Source organism: Sinocyclocheilus anshuiensis, unplaced genomic scaffold (genome assembly GCF_001515605.1).
Source record: "Sinocyclocheilus anshuiensis isolate Anshui unplaced genomic scaffold, SAMN03320099.WGS_v1.1 scaffold117, whole genome shotgun sequence".
NCBI classification, from domain to species: Eukaryota; Metazoa; Chordata; class Actinopteri; order Cypriniformes; family Cyprinidae; genus Sinocyclocheilus; species Sinocyclocheilus anshuiensis.
The window spans coordinates 2,961,746-2,971,812 of NW_015536624.1; the positions used below are offsets into that span (position 1 = coordinate 2,961,746).

At 37.5% G+C, this 10,067-nt stretch overlaps 1 protein-coding gene across 1 annotated transcript in view; it reads left to right on the top strand.

The window, feature by feature from the left end:
• LOC107704563 (DNA polymerase epsilon catalytic subunit A-like) overlaps positions 1-10,067 on the top strand; it is a 47,939-nt gene that overhangs the window by 23,711 nt on the left and 14,161 nt on the right. Inside the window, 8 exon segments of the mRNA XM_016507521.1 lie at positions 4,187-4,330; positions 4,502-4,642; positions 4,866-5,019; positions 5,164-5,270; positions 6,969-7,145; positions 7,235-7,316; positions 7,319-7,457; positions 7,878-8,098. Coding sequence (XP_016363007.1) covers positions 4,187-4,330; positions 4,502-4,642; positions 4,866-5,019; positions 5,164-5,270; positions 6,969-7,145; positions 7,235-7,316; positions 7,319-7,457; positions 7,878-8,098 — 1,165 coding nt within the window.

The window sequence follows — 10,067 nt, forward strand, 5'->3', positions numbered from 1 at the left end:
GCCCAGTTTACGTGCAGTGCACACGAAGCGCGAGTGCGAGCACAGAGAACAGAGGTCGCTGTACGGGTTCCCGGTTTGTGTCTGTTCTCGAACCGTTCCGTGTAGAAAAGGATGTTCCGGGCCGAAACTGACTTCTTTCATATTTGTCGACCAATATGCAGAAAACTACGTCAGTCTATATCATCATAAACACAGCCATTTTTGTCTTAAGTGAATGTAAACAGATGAGAAAGAAAACGCACGTGTACAGTATTTTTAGATCTGTGTGTGTTTGGTGTTAAAGAGACAGCAGCCTAATAAATGCGCTGCCTGTCATTAATATTAATCAAAGGACAAAAGAAAATCATTCACTGGTCTTGACTGAATATATTTAATAACTTTAATCTATATTTTATTTATGAAAAGAAAATTATGCAGCATTTTTAAACTTTTAATTACAGTTTCTGTACCTGAAATGTGGTGTAGTTTGTAATGTTATTTATTTATGCTATTGCTAGGGATAGGTATCGTTTACATTTTATCGATACTGATACCGATTAGGGATGGGTCACGTTTTTTGAATATTTGATTTGTTGATTTAATTATAGAATATCGAATAGGTTGTACGATTATTGTTTAAGGGTGTACCCACACTAGGCGTGTTGAACCGTGCCCGAGCGCATTTGAGCCCCAAAGCCCTGTTCGTTTGACTAGTGTGATCGCTCCGTGCTACGCCCAGGCGCGGTTCGTTAAGCCGTCTCGGGCTCGGTTGGAAGAGGTGGGGCCAGGGCATGGTTCAGTTGGGCTCGGGGCCTTGTGTGTTTTTGACAGTATTAGCGCGATCAGACGATAACTAAGATGACCAAGTAATCAAGTGCTGTTTGACCGGCCTTTTAGTGTGCGCACACTTCAGGTGTACGCGTTTTGAATAAGCCCATGTCAGAACAGCACACGAATGAAATGTTTAACTGGCAAGGCTTTAAAGCACACGCAAATAATGTACTTTTGTGATTGCGAATAAGTGCAGTGTCTCGTGAGTGTAACTACTGCTGAATTAACATTTGATGTGAATGTGTCTCGCGAGTTGCAGTTGGAGCCGGGAGACATAGTAAATACAGCGCATTGCTTGAGATAGATATTGTGTTTTGTTAGTGAATGTTTCATTATATTACTAGTGTTACCTCCTTTGTTCACTATTACACTACTGCATATATTGCATCTGACACTGCAGCGCTCCAGACTGCGAGCATTTTTTCTGCCTGTGCGAGTAAATTTTGTGCGCGGTCGCACTGGCACGACCACCGCATTGTTCAACTCGCGCTGCCATTTGTCACATATGAGAGACAGCAAATGGCAAACGAAACAAAAGCGTAACAAAATCATTTGAGCTGCGCAGCGCGAACCGTTCATCAGCTCGGACCGCAATACAAACAAACTAGTCTGAGCTCAAAACAGCTTTACTCGGGAACCAAAGTTGATTTCGCGACACTGTTACAGCACAGCGCTGCGAGATCCAGTGAGAAGCGTTTGAATTCGCCGCAGAATGAATAAAGATTGCTGCAAGATCTAGTGAGAAGTATTCAAATTCTGCACAGAAATCTCTGTTATAAACAGATCAAACGGTGCTGACGCAAAAACAAAAACGGAAGCAGTGGAAACGCGAACCATGGTGTTGTGGCAGAAATAGTCAAATGTTATTACATTATTCATTTCAGGGATTGTACAGCCTTTTGAGAGAGAAATTCAAGCAATTTTCTAAGACTTACAAGCATTTCACACAACTGTTTCCAGCACTTGAAAGCTCCAAAATGATCAAATTTGAATGTTATTTTCAATGGGATGACCAAAATATACTGTGGTGAACAAACACTTATGTAAAATAAAAAAATACATCACTCACTATTATAACCTGTAGATGGCAGCAGAGGAGCGATTTTTGGCTTAGTCATTCATTTATACTTTTTCCTCAATATTTTAAAATTCTAAAATAATTATGAAATCACTAGGCTATTATAAAATATCAAATCATCAAGAAATCATATTTTGTCAGAGGTTTGCTCTTTTTTGTGTATGGAGTAAGAAAAGTCACAAAGTGCTTTGAAAAACAAACTTTTCTTCAATTTGCGACTAAATCACACATAATCACTGAAGTTGTTGGTCAGTTCCATATAAGACTATAGAAGGACAATGGTACATTTAATAAGAGTACAATATATACCTTTTCTACATAAAAATTAGATTTTGCCCATGTTACTGTTGTTAATAAAATAAATTTTGTAAGCTTCCCAACTTAAGCCTAGTGCTTTACTGTCAAATGTGTATAAACATGAAATAAACAAAAAATGAACATGTAATATTAATAGTAACAGCACTTGTTAATGCAAAACAATAGTAATTTTATCATATCATATATATATATGTATTTGTCATATCCCTCTGAAATTAAAAGAATACTGCACATTGCAATTTCTATGAGTTAAGTCTATTTATTATCAAAGCATTTGTCGGTAATACAGTTAAAATGGGGAAATATGTGAATGATTGCATTGCAGGCTGATTTAAGGTGTGCCCCTACATTTTCTGCTTGTGCTCCTAAGATTTTTCAGTCAGGGGCTACAGTGCTCCTAGTAAAAATAGTTAGTCTGGAGCCCTGCACTGGTGTCGCTTAGTTTTGTAACGTGAGCCCACACTTTCGAATGTTTCACTCTTGCCGCAATGATTGATTGCACGCAAACACACACCGTGGATATCACACGCACATCACGCAAACGTCAGCCATATCATTCAGTGAAGGAAAATGACAAGCAGCCGCTTCTAATTCGCCATTAACATTGAAATATACGGAGATAACGCAAGTAGTTTGAAGTATACGGAGACAACACAAGTATCGATAACAGTATCGTTTGTCCTGAAGCTTATCGGTAGTCCGGTATTGACGCAATTACGTACCGGTCCAAAAAAATACTGGTTCTCGGTACCCATCCTTAGCTATTGCTGATTATAAGTTATAATGAAAATAGACACAGAAGCTGGAATGGCGTTAAACACAAACAAACAAATGCTATTGCTAATTGATTTGTTCGTTCCTATTTTATTACTGACTATTTACTTGTCTTTAACTCTGTAATATTTGAAATTTATAGTAGTCTAGCTGTTTTTGCTGTGGTATTTTTGTTAAAAGCATAGGCAAAAGTTCCTCTTGTAGGCCTAAGTGTTCTGTAGGCTGCTGGTTTTTGCTCATTATTCAGCTGCAACAGAATTCTTACATCTAAATGTTTGACTTGTTTTTGTTTTTTTATATTGGATTTTTTATCTTATTGGAATCAAAACTAGGAATCAATAAGAATCTGAATTGATAAAATTCAAACGATACCCAACCCTATTTAGATCTAACATACAGTACAGTACCGTTCAATTGTTTTTTTTTTGTTTTTTTTTTAAAGAAGTCTCTTGTGTTCACCAAAGCGGCATTATTTGTATTTGCATATATCAAAAATATTATAAAAACAGTAATGCTGTGAAATATTATTACAGTTTAAAAGAACTGTTTTCTTTTTGAATAGATTTTAAACTGTAAAGGCGAAATTTTAGCCATTACTCCAGTCTTCAGTGTTTCATGATCCATCAGAAATCATTCTAATATGCTGATTTGGTGCTCAAGTAACATTACTTATTATTATCAATGTTGAAAATAGTTTTTGCTGCTTAATATGTTTGTGGAAACCATTTCAGAATTTTTTGATGAATAGAAAGTGCAAAAGAACAGCATTTATATGAAATAGGGCTGTGCAATTAATCGCATGCGATTGTCATGCGCATCTCGTCAGTAAAGAGAGGTGCATGACGAATCGCCTGCGATAATGAATGCGATATTGTGTAGCTTGTCAGTGAACTACGGCTCCGTGTAGTAAATGCTGCTCCATCTGAAAGCAGGTGATGGAGATTTACTACTAATCACGGAACCAGCTTTACTGACGAGATGCGTATGACAATCGCATGCGATTAATTGCACAGTCCTAATATGAAATAGAAATCTTTTGTTACAATGTAAAAGTCTTTACTGCCAATTTAATATTAATTTAAAAAAAATCTCACTGACCCCAGACTTTTGAATGCTAGTGAATCTGAACCATGAAACATAACAGCAGTTTTGTTCTTTTTAGTACTTTCAAAAAGCATGATGTGTTTCTTTATCCACTTTCTCCAGATTGCAGAAACCAGTCACCTAGGCTTTTATAAGCTGTGGGCGGTCATTGGCAGTGACCTGCACTGCATGAAGCTCAACATCCCACGAGTGTTTTATGTCAATCAGAAAGTGCCCAAGCAAGAAGAGGGAGCTAATTGCAAAAAGGTCTGCAGTATAACATTTTTACCACCAATTCTGTAAATGATCTGTGTGACGAGCATTCTTGACTGTAAGTTAATTTAGTGCCAGCCCATTCAGCTGCTTAAAGATTTAAGCAAGTATTGAGTTTTTAATTGGATTTGAGACAAACTTCATTTTGAGTCATTTTAATGACAGGTGAACCGGATACTTCCACGCTCTGGTGTGGTGTATTATCTGTACCAGTATGCTGTTCCTGAGGACATGTACCAGGAACACATCAATGAGATCAATGCTGACCTCTCAGCTCCTGATATTGAGGGTGTCTATGAGACACAGGTAAGGGCCTTTCCCAAAATATGAGATCTTGCCTTTTAATGACTGTTGTGATGTAGGAATTTGTCTTCATTTTGATAGTAAGCCTGGAATATTCTACATACAGTATGCTACAAATAGACATTTCCAGAGCGGGTTTCTGCTCTGTGGTGCATTGACCTTATTTATAGTATCAATAGAGGTAATTTCCCTATGTCTGTCTCTTGCCCTTTCATGTGACCTGTAGGTTCCGCTGCTGTTCCGGGCTCTGGTCCAGTTGGGCTGCATGTGTATGGTCAATAAACAGGTGGTCAGAGACCTGGCTGGCAGAGAGGCTGATACCTTCGACCTGGAGCACCTAGAGATGAGATCCCTGGCCCAGTTCAGCTACCTCGAGCCAGGTGACAATCGCTTTCAGTGTGTTTTTAGTTTTGTTGATGATTGGTTAAAACATTTGTACATACACTGTAGCAATGCTTACGCATCTAGTGGCTGATGTGCTTCAAGTTGTTTGAGTTAAATATAATGTGTTTTATGTGTTACAGGCAGTGTAAGGCACATCTACCTGTACCATCACAGTCAGGGACATAAGGCTCTCTTTGGCCTCTTCATACCATCCCAACGCAAAGCCAGCATCTTTGTTCTTGACACGGTAAGCTCTAAAATTCAGCTGGAAGCATGTGTGAACTCAAAACTCAAAAACAATGAATAGGAAACAAACAAAAAATAAACAAAAAGATGACCCCAAGAGTGATGAAATGTCAGTGAACAGGAAAGAACTGACAAAAAGGGGGAAATTGCCAAATGCATATGCCTCAGACAGTATGTGGTAATGTGGTATGGGATTGCTCATGAAACCCCCTTCTCCTTGTGGCTTATTGCTGTGATAAAATGGCAACACACAGTGTAAAACAGTATTTTATTAAAACACAGTGATCAAATGATCACATTTCTTCTGAATAATATAGTTTACTAGCTTAACTGTAGGTTATATTGAAATGTCAGCTAAGCTAAATCGTCAGCTCAATGACTCAATGAGTTTGTAAATGAGATTCTAGGGCGATTGTAATTGTCTAATCTAATTGTGATTTGTCTTTTAAAAAATGTTATTTTAAAATGTGTTGTTCACAAAAAAGCAAATTTTCTGTGCTTGTTTATAGTACTGCATGATTTGGCTAATTTATGATTAGATACCAACACAACTATAAAATAATTAAGTTAAATAATTGAAGTAAGTTGTGTAATATTTCACTGTATAATAAAATAATAATTTTACAGTAAAGCTGTAAACTTACAAAACGAATTATTACATCTAGGGATGTAACGATTCACTCAACTCACGATTCGATTTTCTTAGGTTTCATTTTTACAAAATGAGATTGAAGACATAATACAGTAAATGAAAAGTGTCATTTTATTAGGCTATTGCTGCACGTTTCTTTGTGAAATTGAAATATAACAAAACTAAAATGAAATTTTAAAACAAACCCCAAATCAAACAAGTAAGCTACACAAATAAAAGAAATCTCTAAATATGAACAAACTAAGGTTTTGTCTGTGGTCTTTCCATTTAAAATTAGAGGCAACCACTTCATTTTATTCATGATCCAAACAAAGATGCAGCATAAATGCAGCATGAGCAGTTTTTAATCTAAATTAGACTGTATAATTTCGATATTTGTAGCAAAAACAGGATGGTCTGACTTTAGTTTTGTGAAACTATACTACATAAAACATCTGAACGAAATGGCAGACGAGCTGAATGAGACGCAAATTCACACTCTGCCAGCAGGTGGCGCTTATGAACAGCAATGATACAGTGTTTCCTGGGTTACCGCTGTAAACATAGCAGAGCTGTGCTTATAAACACTACTTTAATATGCATCATTCAGAGGCAAGATGAAAAGAAAATACCTCGTAAACGTTTTTAAAGATAGTCAGTTTCCCTCAGAGATACGTTCATATCAACTCCTACTCCAATTGTAACGCGATTTGTTTGGCATCTCAACCGATTTGAATCGGAACATATTTGAATCGTTTTTCAACCAGCTCGCGGTTAATCGTTACATCCCTAATTATATCTGATTTAATTTCTTCATTTTCAAACTTTAAACCATAGAACTTAGTTTCTCTTTTGTTGACAGTTTATAAACGCTGCTCATTACAACTTGGTTAGATGGTTAGTTCTTGTTGCATTCCCAAATGTAAATAACCCAAACTAATTCTAGTTAGTGTGGAGTGACATTTACTGTGAACCGAGCTGCTCTGAAAAAATGGAAAATGAGAATGAAAAACACCCAATGCAAAATGATGATGCAGTTGACACTACTGAAATTTACACAAAATGTAGGTGCGCAGTAATCAGATGCCGAACCTTAGCTCGTTGTACGGAGCAGAGCGCACAGCACTCCTGGAGAAGACCACAGAGGAGCTGCTGCCACCTGAGAAACATCTGTTTGAAGTGCGTGCTGAAAACGATATCAAAGCCATCTACCGCGCACTGCAATGCATTCTCCTCAACTACAAGGTATGGCCTCAACATGTTATTTAAAGCACAATACAGCTGACGGCACAGTTGAGCAGATGAATAACAGCTGTTTTTCTGAACGTGTGCAGGAGGAGCGGCGTGGTCCGACCCTGATTGCTGTTCAGTCTAACTGGGAGCTGCGGCAGCTGACGGCTGGCATGACTGTACTGGAGGGTTCCCGGTGGTCCCGGTTCATGTTATTGATGAGATCATTTACAATGTACTGGACTGGCAGCGGCACGGAGCTCGACGCATGATAAAACACTACCTGAACCTGGACAGCTGTCTCTCACAGGCTTTTGATATGGCCAGGTACATCACACACTTTTGACACTGTCATACTAGAGGTTTTGTCTTGATTTGACTATGAAGATTTATTTAATTAGAATGGAAAACTGTCTTTATTTGGGTACACAAAGAATTGCACTGAAGTCAGTTTTAAATGGGTGTTAGTTGTTTTTGTTGTTAATGTGACATTTTTTTCTCATCTCCTTCTCCCTTAGAATAAACTGGCAATTTTTGATATATATATATAGGATTCATTTCTGTAAAAAAAAAAAAAAAAACTAACTGACCCCAGATTTTTGAATGGTAAAAATTATTTCAAATCATCAAATAATATTTGATTTTTCATGTAATGACCCCTATAACCCTAAATAAATCGACATCAGAGAGCATGCTAGGAGAAGCTGAATTCAGACTTGTGTACCGTAATGTCCTTTCTCTCTGCAGGTATTATCACCTGCCTGTGGGAAATCTGCCTCAGGACATTTCTATATTTGGATCAGATCTATTTCTTGCACGTCATCTGAGAAAGCACAACCACTTGTTGTGGCTGTCACCTACGACACGTCCGGACCTCGGGGGGAAAGAGGCTGATGACAGCAGACTGGTGATGGAGAGTGATGAGAGAGGCTCCATGGAGATCAATAGCCATGGCTGCTACTCGACAGGTAAGCAAATTCAGTCCAGTGCATTGAGACACAGGATCAGACACGCAGACTAAGAGAAAAACAGATACTAAAGACAGAGCACTAATATTGTATTTGTAGCAGATGATGGTAGTATAGCCTAAATATCCACTGGTTGTTGTGGTTTTATTATTGATTTGTGAAATAATAATAATAACTTTATTAGCATTAGGCTACATAGATAGCAAACATAATATTCATTATAAATATTGTATTAATAAAAACCACCACCACCACCAGTGTTATTTTAGTTTCATTGAAATACCATTATAATTTTTATTAGTAGTTTGAATTAGTTTTGATTTTATTTTCCAGTTTTGATTTTAAGTTTAGTTAAAGTTTTAATTATTTAGTTTAATAATTTTTGTCTTTTTTATTAGTTTTTGTTTGTCATTTTAGTGCATCATTTAAAATAAATGAAAATGAGAAATGTTTCCCTGGAGCTAGCTGAAAAAAATTTGATTTTATTCCTTTTTAGTAATGATTTCAGTTAACATTTATTTTATGTAAATTAGTGTTGCACGATATACTGGTACTAAAAACGTATAGCGATACCCTGCTTTTAAAAACGGTTCGATTCTGCATTTTACTAGTACCGGTACTTTAAGAATGCATTTTAATAAGAGCCGAACTTCCTGAGTAAAACACTGGGATGAACAGATTAAAAGTAGCCTAGGTCAGTACACTGAAATCAAAACGCGATGGACTAGTGTCTGTGAACATTAAGCTGCAAAATACTATCTAAATATGAATCCTGCATGTTCTGCGTGTCTCTGTATTAGTGAATGGCGCAGATGTGCGGATTCGTTTACTACACATATACTGAAGCGCACGTGACTCTCGCAGTGATTTCAGCCTCGGCCGCCTCAATATATGAGTACATAAACATAATCTCTAGAACTGTTCTGAGAGTCACTTCATGAGCATTTTACCGTTTTTTTTGTTTGTTTTTTTTTACTTCTTTTTATTTTGAACCACAACATTGCATACAGTACAGTATTACAGTTTAACATGTTAGTCCTTTATATTCCAGCTACATTGACAGTAGGGGTAGAACGGTTCTCTGTAAAAAAAGCAAACCGTACGGTTCGGCACACACTAGGAACGCGGTTCAACTTAAATCTGACAACGCATCTATAATATGGTTTGTTATAAATAACAGCACGTAAAACAAACAGGGTTCAGCTAATGTATGTTTCTGTTGATGGATGCGCATTCTGGCTTCCCAGTACATTACAACAACATCGATGAAGAAAAAAAAAAAACGTGAACAAACCATTCACTCTTGTTCAATGAGAATGCCGTATGCTGGAATATGAGCAGTCATTTATTTTGTCATCGTGCTGATAGCGTGCGTGCACAGGTGAGATCTGAGCTGCACACGTTGATATCTGTGTTTAAACTAAACTCATTTAAGCCTGGCCAGCTTAAACATTTAAAGGGGTCATATGATGCTGCTAAAAAGAACATTATTTTGTGTATATGTAATGAAATGTGTTTATGCGGTTTAAGGTTAAAAAAACATTATTTTCCACATACTGTACATTGTTTCTCCTCTCTGCCTTCTCCTCTATCCCCGCCTTTCTGAAACGTGTCGATTTTTACAAAGTTCGTCGGTCTGAAAAAGCTAGGTGTGCTGTGATTGGCCAGCTATCCAGTGCGTTGTGATTGGCCGAATACCTCAAGCAGTACATTACAACAACATCGATGAAGAAAAAAAAAAAACGTGAACAAACCATTCACTCTTGTTCAATGAGAATGCCGTATGCTGGAATATGAGCAGTCATTTATTTTGTCATCGTGCTGATAGCGTGCGTGCACCTGCCTTCTCCTCTATCCCCGCCTTTCTGAAACGTGTCGATTTTTACAAAGTTCGTCGGTCTGAAAAAGCTAGGTGTGCTGTGATTGGCCAGCTATCCAGTGCGTTGTGATTGGCCGAATACCTCAAGCG